This window comes from Agelaius phoeniceus, chromosome 5 (assembly GCF_051311805.1).
Source record: "Agelaius phoeniceus isolate bAgePho1 chromosome 5, bAgePho1.hap1, whole genome shotgun sequence".
In the NCBI taxonomy this organism is placed as follows: Eukaryota; Metazoa; Chordata; class Aves; order Passeriformes; family Icteridae; genus Agelaius; species Agelaius phoeniceus.
Window position 1 is genome coordinate 26,784,222 of NC_135269.1, and position 20,695 is coordinate 26,804,916.

At 37.1% G+C, this 20,695-nt stretch overlaps 1 protein-coding gene and 1 long non-coding RNA gene across 6 annotated transcripts in view; both read right to left on the minus strand.

The window, feature by feature from the left end:
• CNOT4 (CCR4-NOT transcription complex subunit 4) overlaps positions 1-20,695 on the minus strand; it is a 76,906-nt gene that overhangs the window by 26,097 nt on the left and 30,114 nt on the right. For 3 of the 5 annotated variants that reach the window (XM_077178696.1, XM_077178693.1, XM_077178692.1), the window contains exons 2-7: positions 17,385-17,628; positions 9,905-10,102; positions 7,057-7,143; positions 6,427-6,528; positions 5,602-5,727; positions 915-1,039 (exon numbers count right to left, since the gene is read on the minus strand). In XM_077178696.1, the coding sequence (XP_077034811.1) occupies positions 915-1,039; positions 5,602-5,727; positions 6,427-6,528; positions 7,057-7,143; positions 9,905-10,102; positions 17,385-17,558 (812 nt within the window). In that variant the 5' untranslated portion in view covers positions 17,559-17,628. Of the gene's footprint in view, positions 1-905; positions 1,040-5,601; positions 5,728-6,426; positions 6,529-7,056; positions 7,144-9,904; positions 10,103-17,384; positions 17,629-20,695 lie in introns of all 5 variants that reach the window. The other 2 variants (XM_054631081.2, XM_077178695.1) reach the window with 1 other exon arrangement.
• Positions 10,174-17,371, minus strand: LOC143694127 (uncharacterized). Its single transcript, XR_013182360.1, has 2 exons — positions 15,546-17,371; positions 10,174-13,798 (listed from the first exon to the last, which is right to left on the minus strand). It is a non-coding gene; the product is annotated as an uncharacterized LOC143694127 (long non-coding RNA).

A 20,695-nucleotide genomic window follows, 5' to 3' on the forward strand; every position in this document is an offset into this window, starting at 1 on the left:
CATATGGATAGATATCTCTTCATAACTTACTGAACAAACTACATCAACAGAACCTTATTTTAGCAAGGCATAATAAGTTATATCTGCAGCTACAACATAGTAAAAAAATATATGGACTGCACTATAAATCATGATGTAAAAAAACATTAAGGTTATAAGATAGCTCAGTTATAAAAATACAGACTGCATTCATAATGATATCAATCATACCAAGAAAGTACACATCTGGTCTTGAAAAAATGTATTTGGTTTTACAAACATAAAATACAAGGTCTTCTTTCAGAATACCTTGTTCTGAACTACCGATCCAAATGCAAAACACATTTCTTTCTGAAGATACACACTGTTTTAGAACAAAGTGGTGCAGGTGTCCTGGTTCTGGCCAGCACAGGGTTAATTTTTGCAGTAGCCAGGAAGGAGCATGGCTAGGACAATTCCATACCACCTTAAGTAATTTTCTGGGGAAGAGCTCTCTTCTGGGTCAGCATGGCCTAGCAGAGGAAGTGGTCAGTACTGCTGGGGGCTTCTGTGGGGTGAGCAATCACTTGTGAATCATTGGACTCTTTCTTGTACCCTCTGTCATTTGTACTGTTGCTGTTACTGTTTTCTTATCTCACTGCTGTTTCCAGTAAATTGTTCTGATTTTTACCTTCTGTGCCTCCAATTCTCCTCTCCTGCCTGGTACAGGGGAGAGCAAGGGGAGGAATGTGGAGCGGCTTCAGAGGGAACACTCTAAATTGGAGACTATCACTCCTAAACAATGTCTCTCCACAGAGAAAACCTATAAGATTTTATTGTATAGTAGGTACTAAAAACAGGAGGCCATTTGGGGGATGAAATAGGAATAAAAGCTTTCTTTGGAATAACCAGAAAGAATAACCAGGAAGTCCAGCACCAGTACTTACGCATCGTACCTCTGCAGTGCTGTCACTTTGTTCTTGTTCTTGTCAACTGTACCCGTAGATAATTGGAGAAAGTTGGGGTTTAGTTTGTATAATTCTTGCAGTAGTTTCTGTTCATATTCCTGGTGCTTACCCGCCTAAGGAAAGAGAAACTCACAATGAATGAATACTGGTATCATATATAAATTTATAGTTATAATTTTAAAATATATATAATATACCCATATATATGTCCCAAAGCTTACTATTTTAGCCTTTACAACTTGTCAGCTCACTCCTGCCAAACTCAAAACAGTGCTTCTCACTCTCAGTACAGATGTAATCTCAACAGCTCTAAAGCTTGCCTAAAAATCACCTATTCATACTATTCATATTTTTGTGAGACTTCTAAATCAGAAAAGCATTGACAACCTTCTTAGAACTTGCTCCTCAGTTCTAATCAAGAGCTTCACAAATATACCATAGAAATCACAAACAGTGACATTTCCAAGGCAGTCTGCATTTCATATTCCAACCATACTACGCTTTTCAGAAGATGGGAAGGAACAAAGAGTTCCTTTGAAACAAAAAGTTCTTTTGAAATGAAAGCAATTTTATATTAGCTTAATAAAACAGCAGAGGTGTATGACATGACAAACAGCATTTTCTAAGCAATAACTGATAAATCATTCTTTTTAGTAACTGAAATATTAAAATATTCTTTCAGCTAATTGAATCAACTGAGAACAATTTCTTGCTTTCAGAAATTGTGGAGGTCCAATTCAGCTCCAGAGTACTAGAATATGGCAAGTGAAGGAAAAGGGTGTTTTCCAGTCTAGCTTGCAGATAACATTCTGTGGCTTAATACAAAAAACAAAACCAGCAAAATCTACTCCTACCCCCAACACTTAGAGTAACATCTGAATTCCAAGATGAGCATTCATGGTTTTTGTAGGTTGCTACAACATTCCAACCTAAGAATTATTATTTGCAAGTTAAGTTTTATTATGAGTTGAATCAAGATACAAAATAAAACAGTGAATTTGAAATTGTCAATAGCTTTTCTCTAGCGTTTCCAGATACTAGATGTCCTCTAGCAAAGGAAACAAATGCCAAGATTAATGGTCAGGTCTTCTGAATCGTAAGTCTGAAACACCAAATTAATGATCTTCAGTATTGATTAAGAAGCTCTCACACTACTTGTACATATAAAATTTAACTCTCTGTAACATTAATTGATTCCTTACTATTTTGTTGGAACAAGAATGGAATTAATGCACACTCAATGTGCACATACCCTAGGAAAATTTTACACCCTAAAAGAAAAATATAACTTGGTTTTTTTTACAAAAAATTAAGCATGAATAGACAAAATACAAAAAAATAGTACTGCTGATAAACTACATTCCCTTATGGATGCCTGTAGAAGGCCAACTGCATCTCTCACTGAAATACTTCAGGTCAAGCCTTATCAATGAGTTCATTCTTTTGCTACTTAATCCTCCAATTCTCCATTACTGACTGATCCTGAATGTGTCCTTAATGTAGTCGACGTACACACCTCTCAAGAAGGATTGAAACATCTGGTGTATGCATCATCTTACCCATTTGGTCAGTGTCTACACCCAAACAGCTACCTAAAGTATGAAAAATTGTGGTTCTACAGTATGGCTCACCTAAATGCAAACCTTGAGATATTCTGCACCCTGGAAATGCTTCTTTCACCATCCACTATGACTGTAGCAACTAGGCTGATGCACAGATTTGCACAATTAACAATTTGCAAACGTTAAGCAGATGAGTAAGGAGAAACCTCCCTGGATCTCTCAATTTGCTTAAGTGACTAAAGACTGAATATCACAGCCACATACATCAGTGGTCAGTCTTAATTCATTTATTTGCCACACAAATGCAAGAAAGAAACAAGATTAAAATCCTATACAGAAGCTTGTAGTAATTGTATTTTATTTATAGCAGACAACCCAGAGGCCAAACTTGGCATTTCCAACCCACCTAATATTCCCAACTTCACTTTCCTAGACTTCCTGGAGTTCTACCAATTCTTTTTATTTTATCATCACTATGTTTAGATCTATTAATTATTTAACCAAGAATACAAATCATCCATTTTCAATTTTTTTTAAAAATACAGAGTCAAAGTCTGAAACAATGAACATTCAATCTCATTAAATGGATCTGGAAATTCACTGACACACAAATGCAGAAAGGCTGGCACACCAAAAAAAACAATGTACTTAGCAGGTGTATAATTTCCAATTACTCTTAAGAAAACAATATGAAATTCAATAAAAGTTTAAGCAATATAGCAAGGAACAGGGAAGGAAGATTCATGTAAGTCACCAAGATGATGTAAAATCCACTCAAGACTTCTGAAGAAACCCACACATGAAAATGAAATCCTGACCAAGGTACATAGCCTATCAATTTTAACTAGCAGTCAGGCCAGAGGATTGACAGTTTGCCACTGACTTCTACAAAAAGGGCTGTAGAAAAGATTCTGTGAACTACAGGCTGCTAAGTAAACCTCCATCCTTCCAAAGATTACAAGATGATAATACTAACAATAACAATAATTGTTAAAAATAGAAGTTCATGGATAAACACAAGCCACTGGGATTGAATCTAAGTATCTTTTGTAAAGGGAAACCCTGCTTCACTAACATGAATTCTTCACAGAGTCAGTAAACATAAATAGAGAGGCTCCACAAAACTTTGAAAGAAGACATTTTTGATAAGGTTTCATACCAGCTATTTATTAATCTGCCATGGAAGAGAGTGTGAATTGAAGATGGTTCAAAGTGTAACTCTTAGGGTGCAGAAGCAAGCAATGAGCACTGATGACTGGCATCAGTTCTATGCAACACCATCAGCATGCAGGAGAAAGGACTTAAAAGCAAGTTCTCTGCTGACAATATCAAGCTTTTTGGGTAATAAACTGTCATGTTGATAATGAGGAGCTTCAAAGGAAACCCAGTGAAATCGGTAAATAAGCAAATGGTGGCAAATAAGTTTCACCAAGGACATGTCAGATGACACAAGAAGGGAAAAGCAGTTTAGACCATAGTAAGCCACTCCTGATCTGTGAACTGGCTGTTACAGCCCAGAAAAAAAGATGCTGAGGTTACTGCCAACAGAGCTCAGAAACTGTTAGTTGATTATGCACTAGCCACAAAAGATGTGCTGGGCATAACTAAGAAGGCCACTTCAAATAAACTAAAACAAAATGAAAAAAGCATGTATCACACTACATACAGCACATTGAAAACTGATAAATTAAACTTGGCTTCCCCCACATCATGCATCTCATCTCTCCATCTCAAGGAAGACACAGCTAGAAAATATAGAGAAAGGCAACAGACACTGCAGAAATGGAGCAACTGCTTTAAAAAGTTTAAAAGACCAAAAACTATGATTTGGAGAGAAAACTGGGAGAGACTAGATCAAGTTTTGCCAGAACACAAAGGCAATGAATAAGGTGAATAAGGGGTTTTGCTTTCAGCAAGCACTATGAAGCTAAGATTAAGGGAAAGTTGACAAAACGAACGAGTTCCCAGTTCAACACGGGCAAAAGAAAGCACTTTACAAAACAGCTAGTGAATTTCTGGGGCTTGCTGCCACAAAAGACTAAAGGGTTGGCAGTATCAACAGGTTCAAAATGGATTAAATAAATTCATGGCTGACAGGTCTATAAAAAACTCAAAAGACTAGATGGGAATATATTCCCAAACCTACATATGTAACAGATCTAGGTGGTGGGAGAAATACAGGAAAACATACAGGGAAGGTGGCCTGGTTTGTCCTTGAACTTTTCCTTCTATTGCAATTATCTGCTGAAATCCTCAGAAATGATTTGTGGAAAGTATTTAATAGGTATGGAGATTCTTCTTTATTCTCCAGCTTACATCAGCCTAACATAAAGAAAATTATACTAGAACAAAATTTGTGCTAGCACTAAGGGTGGGGACCCTCTGCTTCAGGGACAGACCACGTGCAAAAACGACAGCATGGATGCAAAGTTGGCATACTTGAGTTTAACAGCTTTACCACGCCTCATGTAGAAGGATGGAGACAGACCAGAAATGGTCTTGCTCAGAATGCATGACATTTGAGACAGTAAAGCTATCCATTTACTTGGTTCCCTACTCTAGACAATAAGCATTTTGATGTTGAAATAGTAAAAAAAAAATCCCAGCATAATTTTTTATGTGCTATTGTAGTAACCCTCAACGTTTTATTTGCAAATGGTTTCTAAATGCTTCACAGGTTAGGAGGGTTACTGGGCTTCAGACAGCATGGTCAGTCACAGCACAAGAGTCAATCCATAACTGTCCACACACCAATTTCACAATAAAACCCAGATCTGAACTAACTTCATTCACAGAGAACAAAAATGACACTACCTTACTTTAGTATGAAAAAAGGGAAAGTAGTTAGCTCAGGTTGTTTGAATTCCAGGCTAAGAGTTTATTTCCATCTTTTTGCCTTATGAACAGTCACTGGACTTTTTAGACTTTAAAAACAGCATGCAATGAAAAAACTTGAGCTAACTGTTCTTTGCAATATCCTGGTTAATGACCTTTTGGATTTCAAAATTCATCACTGCCATAACATTCAGCAACACATGACACATATTAGACTAAATCATAAACAGTAAGATGTATGTGGCACATTTCATGTGTTTCCCATTCACTACACTTACCTGCATTTCTTCTTTTGTGAAACTGGCTGCTTCATCACCTAGCTCATGTAGATACATGCAGTCTGGTTTTGGACACTGCATATTTTTTAGAAAATAACTGCAATATTTTGTTGTACCTAAGGATGCCTGAAGGAAAAAAAAATAAGTACTGGAGGTTAAGAATGCCTTTAACCATATAAGATAAAGTTATATCTAAAAAATTACCTCAAGATTTGAAATTCCACCATAATGCATTTTTTGATGCAGATGGAATAAAAAGTCCATTTATAAGAAATATATATATTCTTGAGGATTAGATAATTGGATGAAAATAAAAATGCATCCTAATCTAAATAAATGCCTAAGTAAGAATCTCAGTAAATATTTGCATAATCATAAGGAGACATGTAAGCAGGGTCAGGAAATGAATAGTAACTAGATTCTCTATAGCCACCAATTTGGCCAAATCAGCCTGAAGACCTGTTTGCATAGACACCAAAAGGAAAAAAAACCTTGATTTCCCAGGGAGCTTTAGAGAAGTGTGGTGTACGGACTACAGAAACATCCTATAAAAGCAAACAGTGGGTTTTCACACTGTACTATTATGCTATACAACAAAAAAGCCACCATAAGCATGGACAGGAGGTCCATATGTTTGCCTCAAACTTTGTTTTAAGAAGTTATCTGCCAACCCACCAAAACACTGCCAGCTGGATGCTCACTGAACTTCCAGTTTGAGATGAATACCAGGAAAAGAAGTCAAAAGCCAAGACAAACAAAACTGTATGCCAATCCCTGATATTAATGTTCTAGCACACATATGCAAGAACACATAAATGTTACCACCTTAAGTGTTCTGCCGTCTACCACCACATTATTGACGCACTGTATGGCTCTGAGGGCATCTTCTGACCGGATGTAGGTTACATATGCACTGGCACTTGGACCCTAGGAAGAAAACACACTATTTACTTGTTTTTCTTTCCCCAAACAGATCTAATCATTAAGTCACCTTTTTAGCCCATCATTTAATAAACTGGTATATTAAGGGCTTGATGTTTTTAACAAGAAACCGACAAAAAAGGGAGTAACCATAAAAACTCATTTGTGATGCAAAAAGAATGAAGAAAAGAGAAATGCATCAGTATGTTGCATTAATGTTCTAAAAATACTTAAAAGACATTTTATCCCCAAAATGCAGACTAGTGACTAAATGCTATATTGCTACTTCTTTGAAGTTTCTCATCCTGTCTCCAAATTTTCAATCTTTCTATGTTGCATTCTGCATCCAGCTTCAAAAGCCTGGTTGGAAAATGCCTCAGTAACTTAATGGTAGTTTGATCCTTGCAAGACTTTTTTTTCTTTTTACACTCTTACCTATTGCTTAATCAGAAATAGGGAGCCCTAGAATCACTCTGCACACATGTATTCTCTAAAGGAATTAAAGTAAAAAAATGACAAAGACCTCTGACTTACCTGTGAGCCTGCATATGATGTGCTGTTATTAATGACAACTTTATGTATTTTACCAAACTTCCCAAAATATTCTGGTCGTTTCAAAACCTACAAGAAAACAAAGTTCAAATGGTAAACTTATAATTCATACAGAGGTGTACTTATTCTTTTGCAAAACTGTGCAGCTAAAACCTTTAACTAATAAAAAACAGGTCTCTCCTAAAAGAAGAGCACAAAGATTTAGATTTGTTTTCCCACATAAAAACATGGTTACTTGCAATACAAAGTATGTTGTCACCGCAGAACTTGAATGACAAATATCCCACATTTCATGTTGTACTTTTAAAAATTCTTTCAGTACTCTGATTACCCAAATCCCACCCTGGTAAAATATATCCCATTCAGCATAAGAAGTTCCTGTATATACCTGTTTTATAATTTGATTTAAAAAACTAAAAATCACATTAATTCTCATTTCCAAATAACCATACACCTTAAACTTGCATTCAGCTGTATTAATTACTAGGTATAAAATGCTGAATCCTGGCTGCCATTCCCCACACTCCAAAAAAAAAAGGGAGTAAACCAATTAGCTCAAGATAACCTCAAGTTTTCCCAAGACCAGACTAAGTAAAGGAAGACAAAAGAAAATTTCTAGGGACAATAAAAAACATTTTGGAATCAGTATCATGTTGAAATGAATGAGGGATGATCACATCCATAAAGGAAAAAAAATACTCATCTTGCCCTCCCAGGAATCAGTTAGCACTAACAAATCATTTAGGGACCCTGGGCAAATCAAGAACATCACCAGCATATCAAGCAACTCTGCTGCATAACCATTACCTGTGCACCAATGAAAGTGGAAGCATATTTGACATTTATACCAAAAGCTTTTTTTTCCCATTTCTGTGATGGAAGAAGGTACAAATGTACTGACTACTCAGACTGAAACTAGACAAAAGGGCATTTCTAGTTCTAGAAAATAACCTGAGAGGTTATAAAGGAAGATTTGATCCTCTGCTCCATCTTCATATTAGCATTGGATAGTGCAGGTGAACTGGACTGATCCAAGAATTAAACTACCCCTCTCCCTTCCCAAGCAAGCATCAATGCCTTCAAGAACTAACAGCATCACACTGGGAACATCCCAAAGAACTACAGGGTATGTTGTACAGACAACCAGGCATTCATTGTCCTTTCTAACTGTTCTTCATTTGGTCTACACCCTCTTGAAACATACTACACCCACCCTGAAGGCATCATTCCAGAAGAGAATGACAATCCTAAAGAAACCTCCCTTTTACCTAAGCATACTGCAGATTATACTCCTGGTACAATATGACAGCACAGCCTTCACAATTCTCCTAAGAGCACATCAACAGAAGAGGATCCACTTTACTCCACTATGATCCACAGACATATTTCCAGAAACAGCACATAACAGCCAAGCTCCCATTCCAAATAATCTCAATTTATGAAGGAGGTTGTTGCCTGCTTAAGTAGAAAACTTGAATATAATGTATACTTTTTTTAGTTCATCTCTCTCAGGCTAGGTTTCTTGAAGATCAAGTCATCTTGTGCTATATGCAACATTCAGTAAGTACACACTATTTTCTGGTATGTCATTGAGATACTGCTACCAATACACCTAGTGCAGCACATCCCCACCCCCCAAATCAACCCATTCCTAGTTATTTCAAGTATTCAGTGTAAAATTATCTGAGGTGTAAAAAAAAAAAAAAAATATAAATCAACTGTATTTACTACTATTTCTCTTAATTACAAATCCTCCATCTGGTCAAAGAAATTAAATTTCAATAATAAATTCATACTGCATTTTTCAATGGTAAAATAGCCCCAAGCCAGTGCTGACAGTTGCTTGCAAATACTTGCTGCTATATTTCAGTACTCACTGAAGTGTTATACACCAGATCAGTTTTAACTTGATTTTTTGTCTTCTCTTCTTATCCTCCCTTTTTTTCTCCTTCACTAAAAGCAGCTTTGCTTTTTACACTTGTTCTTTAACAGTCTAGCAAAATACAGACCATACTCTGAGACCTCAGAAACAGCCACTTCTGTTTGAGACTTCTCCAGATAATTTAGTCTGATGAAGTGAATTTAATCTGGCACTGTAATTTTGAAGACATCTATGTTACCCTGTAGTAATTTCCTCCATATTCTAATTCAAGATACTTTTATGCATTAGCACTTACTCCATTGGCCACCTGCACCTATGACTGATGATGGAAGTAAATGAAGCATTTTAAATATAATCAGTTTTCTCAAATGAAAACCTTATTTTTGATGATGCAGAGTAGTAGGCCAACTTTTTCTGGGGTCTTCCTCTTATTAACTTTTTCCCCACAGCTTCTTAAGGACATAATCCTTATGGTTCTTCCTACTATATACTTCCAAGGGTTGGCTTTTTTCTTCTGTCCCTACAGGTTTGTGTGATACTATATATCAGTTCTTTATAATCCAACCAAGCTCCCATTTTAGAACTGGTGATTCATGACATAGCTGTATAGTGCCAGCAGATCCAGCCTAGGAAAATGAGTACCTGAACAGCCCTTATGCTTATTTTTAGCTTAAAACCAAGCTCCCATTATTAAACAAAGAACAACTTCCCCCCCCACCCAAAAAAAAAAAAAAAATCACAGAGCACCTGTACTCCCCTAAGACAGAGACAAACACTTATTGAGGGTATTATGGAGCAGGAAGCTAAGTTCCCTTAAGAAGTGGAGGCCTCATAGCAGCAAACCATTTCAATACAGCTTAATTTTGTATCCTTCAGAGAAACACAAGAATATTCCAATGTTTCATGGCATCAAGTTAAGAGCAAGATCTGTAAGTGTGAACTGCTCACCTCTGGATCTGCTAGGCGCTGAGATAGCCCTACCACGAAGACAAGGTTCTTCTGTACAACCCGTACACTGGCCAAATGTTTGCGATTCTCTGATATCTTCTGTTTCCTCTCATTTTGTTTCTGTTTCTTTTCGTTTTTTATCCTCTGCAGCTCTTCCTGGGAGAGTGGTTTGTACACTGCTGGATCTTCTGGATATGGCTAAACATAACAAACAGCATTAAAACAATCCATGTAAGAAACAACACCTTCGAAAACCATTAATTACCATGTTTTAATGTAAAAATTTCTTTATTATACTGATCTGATTGTTATGGACACCCACATTATAGAGGCATACTCAGTCCTTTGGGAAGGGTAAACTTCTTGCATTTACATGGAATTCTTCTATTTATAGACATAATATTGATTTGGGCAACCAAATTCTAACCCAGCTGCCTAGTCAATTTGGTAACATCACAAGCAGCTACAACATGACAGCCAACACATCCTGTTATAATTTTACTAACAAGAGCTTAGTGTAAGCAGGATGAAAGCATGCACTTTATATTTATTTCTGATACAGATCTGGGTACTTAAATGTACTCAAGACATTTAAGTATCTTTAAGTATTTCTGAGATAAGAAATGAAAATACAAATGTAGTTTCAGTGGTCCACTAAGTTCAAGACAGTAACATCATTATACTACTCAAAGTTTACATGGTTAATTTCTAGTGAAGAGACAGATTTCAACACAATTAATGACAGTATTCTTGCCATGCTTATGTACAAGTTTGAAATTTGGTCTCTCCATCCCTACAGGTAACTCCTCACAGATATAACACTGTATATTTTAATCTCAAAAGTATGCAAGAGAAGTACAAGTATCCTCAGAGTTACCTAGAAAGACCGCTCTATTCATGCTATAAAGGCACTATTTTAGCTGGGTCTTGCAGACTACAGTGCACTGTCCTCTGCCCCAGATTACTCCTCAAAGCAGTCCCACATTCCTTACCTGCCCCAGTTTTTTCAGACTGAAAAGTGAGGTTTCACACTGTACACAGAAAGCAATGCTAAGCACAAAAACAAGTACATAGAACATATCTCAAACAGAAGGAAGAGTTTCTAAACACCAAGTAAAAAATGAGAAGAGTACAGGACATGTGAATTAAGACAAAGACTTAAGACAAAGAAGCTAAGCTCAAGCTCACCAGTATGTTGAACTAAGGTCTTTGCTTGTACTACCATAACCAAAGCTTTCAGTGTGCAAGTCCAACAAAAATGAATTTAACTTTTTCCTTACTGTCTTAATGACAAAAGTACAAAACTAGCTGTCATACTAAATAACTTGAGAAAAATCTACAACAGATGAAAATGTTTAGGTTAAAAGCATATCTTCCTCATAGTTGCATGATGTTACTCCAAGAGCCACCAAGTGCTCAGACCTGATAGCCTTCTGAGTATATCCCCAAACAAATCGAAATCCATTCTTCAGTTTAAAGTTCAGCATTGTTAAGCTACACATGAGATATCTTCTGCAAATATGCTACAGTTGACTTGAGCAGATGGCATCTCACAGTCAAACATCAAGTCCTCTGGAACATGTTTTAGTATCATGAAGGAATTTAAATGTGTAAGATACTTTAGCAGGTGTCCTTAACATGATAGGTGTCCTTAACATGAAAACACAATAAGGGCTCAAGTTACTCTTGAAGAACAGTCAAAACCATAACATTTCTCAAAAAGATATTCAGTATTACTCTGATTAGTTACTCAGTTAACTCAGATAACACTGAATACATTATATAGATTTCAAAATATACTTGATGAACACCAACAACCAACTCGTAAGGTCACTTGAGATTTGCTATAGCCAATTATTATCTTGTGTTTTAACACATCTACATATGAGGACTTCTGAGCTGCAGAATAATTTTACACTTAATGAGCTTCTCAAAATCTGTATTAGTCAATCACATCAACTAAAGAAGAAAAATGTTAGGTTTTTACAGGAAAGAAAGACTACTCAGGGCAAAGATTGAGTTATCTCAGTTATCAGTGTGTTCAGATAGGAATGGGAAGAAAAGTGCACCAGTATAACAGATATAGTTCCAAAAATATGGCTTGCCCTACATCAAGTGATGCCCTATCCACAATCCATTCTTTCAAAGATTAATTCCTACTCCACATCCCATACTATGCAAGGCAAAACTTGCAAGAGTGCTGCTCTCTGGTACTGTGCAAGAAATGCATTAATGTTTTCAGTAGATTCAGTAAGGCTCCTGAAAGTTCAAGGAAACTACAGCAGTGTCAAAAGTCATCAGCTTCTTTCTTGCCAAGTCCAGCCACATTCAGAGCATATTCACAAGTGAGTAGCAAATCAGACAGGATATTCCTTCTCTGTACAGCTATTTGCTGCTGGAGGTACTGAACATGAATCAGGAAACATCCCGGGTAGCTCAAGCATAATCCTGAACAGAACATTTCTATGTTCAAGCAGTAGTTTGTATTTCTACAGAAAAGCATAAAAACTCCTAGTAGAACACAACTGGGCAGCTTGAGAATCAGGGAAAGAGAAATGTCTCCATCACAGCAGAGAGCTTGAGACTAGCAGAATAGGAACTTCAGTCATTAAGTAGCAGCAGCAATTGGTGTCCACCATGGATAACCACACTTGTCTGAGCAACAGAATCTTCTGAAGTTCTCACTAGATACTGTAGGGCTGTATTAAATACATGTTTTGTATGTGCATCACCCATATGACATGCTTCTAATGCTCCCAAGGAATAGAAATAGTTTGATATGCTGACTTGCAGGACCTATAAATGAATCTGCACACATCTCTTGAATCCCAAGAATAACCCAAAAACAACTGATGGGTAGATGATTTTCCTAGCTATGTATCATGTGTGGCATAATAACAAATTAGGAGATATTGCACATTTAAAGAAGGTGGAAGGCAAATAAGCATAGCATCAACATCTCAGAAACTAATTCTAAAAAAAAAAATAGTATTAGAAATCATTTTCCTTTCAAATAAAGGACAAAAAATCAGTCTCCAAATAGGGAAATAAATTATTTCATCTTCAGAGTCATTGTTTCCCAGTGATGAAGTTCACAAACTTGGATGATGGTTCAACTACAAACAGGTGCATGCACTGCAGACTGCTGGAACAAGTCTCTGAAAGCCAAGCAAGGTGGATTGACAGCTGGTGTACTTCACAGCACCATTTGCTATGTTGTTTTTGCTGTCTAACCCTACAAATCAGAAGTAGAGAGAGGACTATACATAACAGAGCCTCCCAGGTTTTGCAACAAAAAAGTAGAAATGCTACTGACATGACTACAGCTTATTTTTTTAAAACAATATACTTGCTTAACATACTGTCTCTAATGCCTTAGCTGATAAAGGATTTGAGATCCAAACAAAGTAGCTACCTCTAATGGTATCAGCATTGATGTACTTTCAGATGCAAGACATTAGGCAATATCAACATGACCAGTTCACTGACTAAGTTCAGCTGACACCTCTCACTTAAGTTATACCAGCACTTTTCAGACAAAAACACTGAGGTTCCAAAAACAAGTGTGCCATCATGGAATATGACCAAATTTTCTTTACACTAAGTGCAAGGTAGTCCCTACAAGAACATCACAAAAAGTTTGAATGTCTCTTGAAGTCTTTGTTTCTCTAATCAGAGAAAGACCTTGATGAATTCTCAGTCTTCCTGACTAATTTGGTCTTTTTATTTCAGTTTTGTTTCCTTTCAGACTTTTTTCCCCCATTTCCCAACTGTTGAAAGCTGAGCTGTGATTTATCAAGCACTTTGCTTTTGTCATTCCCAGGTAGGCCACATTCCTTCCACAGAATGGATGCACCAGCATTTCCCACTTGTTGTCTTGCTACCAAATAGGTCCTGAAACAAGAAATACAAAGGAAATGAATAAGGTTTATGCACAGTATACACCATTGTACTTACATTTTAAAAAGAAATTTCCTATCTATTTCAAAATATCAATTGCTGCACCAAACTACTCAGTTGTGGGATAAAAAGCATAGGAAGAAACACTGATATTTGGAGACTGTGCATTAAGACTAAGTCTTCCTTTTACACAGAAGTAGTAAGAGAAACATGGACAAAGCATGTTAATTTCTTGATCATACATCTAAGCAGTATGCTATTTCCCTCCATCTCTAGCACAAGGTGCTAGATCTCTCATAGGAGAGATAAAGGACACTCAGTCAAGGAACTGGAGAAAAAGTCAAAGCCACACCACAGGAACAACTGTCTATCAAGTTGTGTTATTTGGTGGAAGAGCAAAATACTTAAGAAACATGAACAAGCTAGGTTTTTTTGTTGCTGGATTAAAAAAAGTGCAGGAACTGACATTAAGGGCTAAGAGTGGCATGTTCTAATTAAGCAATTGAGACAGGATGTATTATTCACATGACAAACAGGAGCTAGACTGCTGAATTTTACAGAAAGGATAATAGAAATATCCCTGCAAAGAAAAAGCAAGTCTGCTGACAAGCAAACCAGCTTCTGGCTACAGAAATCTCTTCTGAAGACAGCATATTTTCATTCTATTTTGTTTAGTTAGCAGCTATTTCACTTACAGTTAAGAAATCAATTAACTGGAAAAAATCAGAAGCCTTGCTTGGTATCTTACAACTGGCTATACCTACAATTCTGAAGGGCATCAGGAACCCAAAGCCAGATAGCTCCATTTTTTTTTTAAGTAGGTACTTTCAGAGTTAGTGAATTAAATAAAAACAATTTCTATTTCTCTAGAAATAAGGCTTTTTCAAGGCTATTTCAGAAGATTTTAATGAAGTTTAGAAAGTTTTTAACATGTTAATAGTAAGATGTACCAGTTTCCAACCAGCATTTAAGTTTAATTCACACTAGCACCTTACTGAAGAAAATGCTTGTGTACTACTATTATTCACAGGAGGAAACTTAAGGCAGACTAAATCAATTGACTGCAATGACATGAACGTATTCTGCATGTGCAGATATTAAGTTATATGACAGTTCAAACACACAGAAGTACTCTCTCCTGGGCAGAAGAAACCACATGCTAACATCTCTTCAGTTAGAAGTGAATTAAAGAAGCTTAAGAAGATAATGGTATATATGCAATGCACAGTTAAGATCTAATGGCATATGTGCCACCACAGCATTCAGCCAAGCTATTTTATTACAGACCTTTCCAAAATCTCCCCCAAACACTTCAACCAAAACCCCTGGACATGGGGTTGTTCACTGCTCCTCTCCATGGAGTAGTGCTCAAATTACTGGGTAAGTCATACTGCATTCAGTAACATTGGCACAAATAGCAGGTTTCTATTATGTAATTGTAAATAACAAACTCATCCTTGTTTTAATATATGTTTATCTACAGTCCATTTCACAATAAGTATCCTCCACTGGTATACTCATCATAACAATATGGCATACCTGTTTAAACCACTGTACCTACTATAAACTTTCCTGCTAAAACTTTGCTGCTTTGCCATGTTCTGTGCTTCAGCATTTTAAGTGGCCGCGATCAATGTACACCATAGTAGCTACAAACAGAAAAATGCTCAGCTCTTTCCCCAGAAGCCTTACTATGCACAGACAGCGACTACTTAGACACACTGAACACAAATACACATACCTGGTTCCTTCTGTCCAGCACACTTCAAAAGATGGCTTCTTCACTTATTTAATGCTGTAACTCTGTAGCTCAAGACTATTTATTCCCAAGATCCTGGTGTGGTCTCTGCATCACAATGTCTTTGTGCCACGGAAGAGATGTCCTCCTCGGCCGGACTTCTTCAGGCCAGTCTCTTACAATCCAGCGATACAGCTCCAAATCCACTCAAGAATATCTTGCAGTCCATAAATGAAGAACGTATCAGCATAATCCTCATCCGTTAAGAAAGATGATGTCTCCTTTCTCTCCAGGAGTGGCCAGTATGTTTCACTCCAATCATAGCACTTGAGGTTTCCTCATGAACAGTTTTTCTGAACAAACTGTATCCAATTAGGCAAAATATTTGCACATCCAACCATAGGGCAGAGTATTCCACATTAAGAGGTGAGCATATTTTAAAAAATTCAGACACCCAAAACCAGTGACTAGCACACTGCTTCTGTGATTCTTCAAATACATTTCACAAACTTCAAATAACAAACAGGTAAGTAGTGTAACCAATCCAGGAAAACAAAGCGACTTAGACAAGGAAATCCCAGAAATCTTGTGTTGTATCAGAAGAGTAGAAATCTTCTTGTACTGTAGGAAATTACTATACATCATGTGTCATCTACAGCAGGTATCCCAAGTGGAGAATGATTTGGCTGATAACACGTGGCTCTATCTTGCAGAACACGGAGTTCAAATATTGCAGCAAATTTACAGAAATTTTAAACAAACATGTTGCTGTGGGAGAGCCTTCAGGCTTTCAGAGGCATCCAAACACAGGTCAACAGTAGCAGCTCTAGCGTGGCCAAAGCTCAAAAGAGCAGCAAGAAAATATGACTGGAAGTGCTTATAAAATACTGTGGCAGTGAATAAAGATAGTGAGGCCCAGTAAGATTACTGGGGGGCTGAAAAGGAAGCTGTAACATGAGACAGGAAGACAAGAGAGGCATAAACTAGGGACAGGATCATTAAACAGGATTAAATAGTAGGAGAACAAGAAGACATAAGGAGCTGCAACTACAAGAAGAGAAAGGCCAGGCAAGAAAGTTACAGTCAAGGGAAGGCATTAAAGACAAGAAGATACTGAAAAGGAATTTTATTAAACACTGAAGATAAGGAAATACTGAGTTTAAGCAAAACACTAGAAGGAGAAATAAAATAATTCAAAAGAAATAACAGGCAACTTAGTGAAGTTGACATTTACAGTTGTGGCCAACCAAATCAGCCAGACATCAAGACACAGGGAGATATCAAGTACTACCTTCAAGCATCTGTCAACAAGATCAGAATACTAGACACACAGTCTAGACTTTGAAATGCTTCAAAATTTAACACCACTGGATATCTTTCCAAAGGTTTTTATACATTTAGTATCCACTAAAATATGAATTAAAAAGCTCCAGTGCCACAACAAAACAAGTAGGTCTCTATAAACTTGATTCTCAGTCAGCTCTGTCGGTTTAGCTGAACCTTAGCTCTCAGCAAACCCAATGCTGGAATACTCACTATTCTTCCTGAAAAGACTCTGTTAATGCATTAGTACCCCAGCTCAAAGAATTTTTATTTTTAGCAGTTCTCACAGCATCAGCATGCCTTAGTTCTGATCCGAAGCTTCCCCTACCAATCCGGTTCTGAATTTAATAAACCAAGACCAGCTGTGTCGTAACAGCTTCAATACATATGCAGACAGAATCTGAAAGATCCAACACCTCACCCTTGATCTAGGCCATGGCTAGATGATTGTCTTTGGTACCAACACAACACAAAAGCCTTGTGAAATATGCAAGACAAGCCGCTGTTCCAGGGATTTACCTTTCTGCAAGCAGGACAAAGTCCATTCTCATCAGTGCGAATACGATGCCAACAGAAACGACAGATTTGGTACCCACAGGTGCAAGGGAAGAAATTGATGTCATCAATTTCCAGAGGCTCCATGCAAAGAGGGCATTCCACAGGGTCTTCCTTAGCGTCAGGGCTGCGAGACATCTTTATATGTTCGCAGAGCAGCAAAAGTTTATAATAACTTAATAGACCAAGAAGGTCAGCACTTGAAGGTCTGTAAGAGGGAAATAAAAAGAAAAAAAATTATTTAAACTGTGTACAACTTTTCTTTTGTACCTTTTAACATTTCAGGTTTTCATCACTTTTCTTCTCCCCCCACAAGTTATCTACTAAAACACAAGTTTCTGTCAAATCGATTTGATTGTCTTTTCCTACTTACAAGCCTCACAAATAATAAAACGGTGGTACTGGTGATGCACCCTCCCCACCTGGACAGACAAGCACTTTGGTAGTTCACTGGCCTCTTTGGGTTTCAAAATGCAGATTGCAGAGAAATCAGTGTATACCATACATTGTTGTATGCTATGTACATTAACCTCCTTTAACTACTGCTTTCTTGAAGTCCTTTACAAACCCAAAGTCAAATCCTTGAATGCGGGACTTAATGTTTATGAACAATTTATTCCTTTGCTCAGAGACTTGGAACAATGAGATTTGCAGTAACATTTAGGTCATCCATTCAAACTTTTGAGGTTACAGAATTAACAAACAAAACCAAGGAAAGCTTCTTACTCAGGATAATTTATTTATTTTGTCTATCTCATTGTTTTGGTCCAGAGACTGATCTGAGGTCAGCCTTAGGACTACTTCATTAGCAATGATTTTTAAGGTACACATCATTCTACATGTGTCAAACTTCCATCCAAGTCAGCTATCTTTTTCATCAGCACCCAATTCACACCAAAGCCAAAATACACACAATGTGGTTGAAAAAGCTCAAGTTTTAATTTGGAGTGCAGCCACAAGAAGATATTTCTGAACGAGAATTTTGAAGAAGGCCAATATTCAAGTCACTATTAATTTCCTGAAATCAGCCATTTGAGTATGCTTCTATTCTCAGTTTAAGGATGCAGCACAGGAAATTTACTTTCAGATTCAAAACAAGACACTTGGAGTCACCACTGAGAAAATTAATGTGGGTTGTTTTCTTCTTATTTCTTTAAGTGACACTCTGGATATATGAAATTGTATCCAATCTCAACAAGCTGTCTCCATCTGCTGCATGAGATATGCATGTAGATGGGGCAGAAATCAAGGGCAACAGTAGAATTTTTAGGTGGACCTTTGGAAGAAAAATAAAAGGAACAAATGAACAAAAACTAAAAACCCATTGATAAATAGTGAAAAGATGTGACCAGAATTGATAGCTGGATTGTCATACTAGCTTTAATGAACTACACCACTTCTTTAGAAATAAGTGAACTCTAAAGTTTTTAAAATACAGAATTATTTTTACAACCATGTTTTTCCCAAAACATCACTAATGGAATTATAATTGAACCACACACACAAAATCTGGAGTCCCCCTCTACTCTCCAAAAAAGTTTTCTGTTTCATTTCTAACCAAAAGCTACTGGATTGTGTACTGACCAGTATTTCTCCAGGCTTTTACGAGAAAATCCAGAAACCAAATCTCACACACCTCTATCTGAGGAAGAGTGACATTCAATTCTGTCCCTGGAAACAAGATGACTGAATTGTTGTGAGATCAAACCCTTGCTCACAGATTTCAGTATGGTCTGATGTTAGCCTTAGATAGCACTGATTTAATACTTTTACCACCCCCCTAAAAAAGAAAAACCAAACAATTGGTTGTATTTTGATCTTCCTCACCCCATATCATACTTTCTTGCATGAAGTCTATCTTGAGAAGACCAAGAGGTTCCAGCTCAAGTTGGGACCCCCCACCTTACTGGACCAGATCTGTCTAGCATCAGTCTGCAATACTCATTCCTGTCTGCACACCACTTCAGGGACAGAAATTCCTCTACAAGCAGCCAGGAAAGAACCCTGAGGAGGTAAAACCACACATGCAATCAAAGCACCATCCAAATACACAGCAGAGAGCGTATAGCTTTGTATGGGAATGGCTGCATTGTCACCAGGTTAACCTGCAATCACAGGCTGATACCAGAAGACCAGACTACCTGCAATTCCAACTAGTTTGGTAGGCAGTATATCCTCCAAGCACAAAGTGTACTTCTGGTAAACATATACCAGTGCCCTTGAGAGAAATGAAATGACCACAAAAAAGTAAGGATGAGAGAACAACTATCAGATGCTGTAAGTATAACTTCTCTATATAGTATGCATTAGTATAATATAGTACTACTACATCTATATAGTATGTATTAGTATAATATAGAACAACACTGTCCTCTTTCTGACTGTCACAATGACTAAAATCAAAAAGTTAAACTTCTATGATAATACAGCAGCTTTCATTTCATTATCTGTGCTTTCATTCATACTATATTCACAATCATTTTGACAGTCTCAAAACCAGGTTCCGGAAGTTTGCCAGAGTTTCCTACAAAGAATGCTAGCAGAATCTGACCTGAAGGGAAAAAAGGATTACTTTGTTTGGGAGCTTTGTTTTAAAGAACACATCCCCACTGGCTGAAAAATGGGAGGGACTGTTAAAAGGCCCCAAAAGATCATTTAAGTGGTTATTAGGCAGATAACACACACTTTTACAGTAGCCTGTAAACACTTTGTGTAAGCTTTTCACACTTGTACAGCAACAAAACCATTAACAATATGAAAATTACTTTAAATCAAAGGGATAAACTCAACAGATTTTGTTCAGTTTGGCTTTGGATTTAACTTTGTGACAGATCTCCCAACAACAGGTCAGTAAGCACTCCGTCTATTCTTTATACTTCATACTCAATCCACCACATGCTCAGCAGCTCTGAGCCTATTGAAACACATTTAAGTAAAGCTATACTAGTACTAGTGAAACTGTAGTTAAAAGAGAAACTTTCACCGCTACAGTAAAATCACTGAACTGACTTAGAAAGTTATTATTTGGAATCTCCACTAAGAAATGTCATCAGTTCACGTGGATAAAAAGCATGACATATTAGCTAGTGCCTCTGGGATATGCAGATGAGCTCTAACAAAACTGCAACATAATTAACATTTATGAGCTGTTTAAGTTAACACCAAGAGTTCAGCAGCTGCTAGCAATAATGTCAATAGCTTGCTTCAGTCAGCAAATGGCCTGTTATTTTACAACAAGGAGTAAGGAGCAGCTGTGTGCCATGTTTCTTGAAACT